This window comes from Anneissia japonica, unplaced genomic scaffold, assembly GCF_011630105.1.
Source record: "Anneissia japonica isolate Jap-2015-1 unplaced genomic scaffold, ASM1163010v1 scaffold89086_len11847_cov149, whole genome shotgun sequence".
NCBI classification, from domain to species: domain Eukaryota; kingdom Metazoa; phylum Echinodermata; class Crinoidea; order Comatulida; family Comatulidae; genus Anneissia; species Anneissia japonica.
Genome location: NW_022754844.1, coordinates 5,542 through 6,698, shown reverse-complemented (window position 1 = coordinate 6,698; position 1,157 = coordinate 5,542). Strand labels below are relative to the sequence as shown.

Genomic DNA, 1,157 nt, shown 5'->3' with positions numbered 1-1,157 from the left:
ATACGATAATGTGATATTTTCATTTTGTGACGATTCATCAACCTTTGCTGTAGCAGGGAAAACAAGAAGCGTAGGTAATCGTTTTATTAATATGTTTTGTTTTTACTGTATTTTGTTTGTAGTGAAAGAAAGTTAATGTCTTATTGAATTGAAAAATGGTGCTTTAATATGTTAAAATCGGTGTTGTTGTTGTTGTTGCTGTTGTTGTTGTTGTTGCTGTTGTTGTTGTTGTTGTTATTATCATCATCATTTTCCATTTGTACGTCTCTCTCCAAGGTTTAGTAAACCTAGAAGCCGAATATTTACACTAGCATCCCATTAGGCTTCTGAGCCCTACACGGCCCTCATGGTAGTAGGAGCCGTAAGGCCCGAGACTTCCCCATTACGCCACTGTATCCCATCTGCATATGAATCTTGGGAATATCACTAATGTTGCTGTTGATGTTGTTGATATTTTCATTATCTAAAATCATCATTGTTATGAACATTAATATTATCATTCAGTTTATTCTGTATGACTATTATTACTATTACTATCGGTATACTTAAATAATTTGTTCGTATTGTTTCTCATCAGGCGTGTTTTCGTTGTGAAGAGTGTGAAGAGTAACGAAACTTAAGTTAAACTTAAGAAAAAATACAGATACAACAGCCAGGATGCCCAGAAACGCTATATGTCACTTGCACATTTATTTCTACGCGAACGCACCTGGATGGCTGAATCATCTGTTTACTTGTATCTGCATTGTTCTATTTATAATTGGATGTACGGGAAATGTCGCTGTTATTTTCCTTATTCGTCGATGTAGACAGTTACGAGGTGCACCCGTCATTCTTTTAGTAAACCTTGCAGTAGCCGATATTTTAGTTTGTCTAACGTATTTCCCATTATATACATATCTTAGAGTGTTTCTTTCTTCTAATAGTAGCGTCTGTGCAGTTACATTTTTCTTGGAATTCCAGTCACAATTATGTTCAGCCTTGACAATCGCATCTATTAATTTTGAGAGGTACGTAGTAGACCTAATACACGTTCTAGCCTCGTGTATACTAATATATATATATATTAATATATATTATATATATATACTGTATATATATATATATAATATATATACTGTATATATATACATATATATATACTGTCTCTTATACAC

At 33.3% G+C, this 1,157-nt stretch overlaps 1 protein-coding gene across 2 annotated transcripts in view; it reads left to right on the top strand.

Annotated features, from left to right (window-relative positions):
* Positions 1-650: 650 nt before the first annotated feature.
* LOC117123269 (neuropeptide receptor 22-like) overlaps positions 651-1,157 on the top strand; it is a 5,790-nt gene continuing 5,283 nt past the window's right edge. For both annotated transcript variants that reach the window (XM_033269125.1, XM_033269124.1), the window contains exon 1: positions 651-1,010. In XM_033269125.1, the coding sequence (XP_033125016.1) occupies positions 658-1,010 (353 nt within the window). In that variant the 5' untranslated portion in view covers positions 651-657. The remainder of the gene's footprint in view (positions 1,011-1,157) is intronic.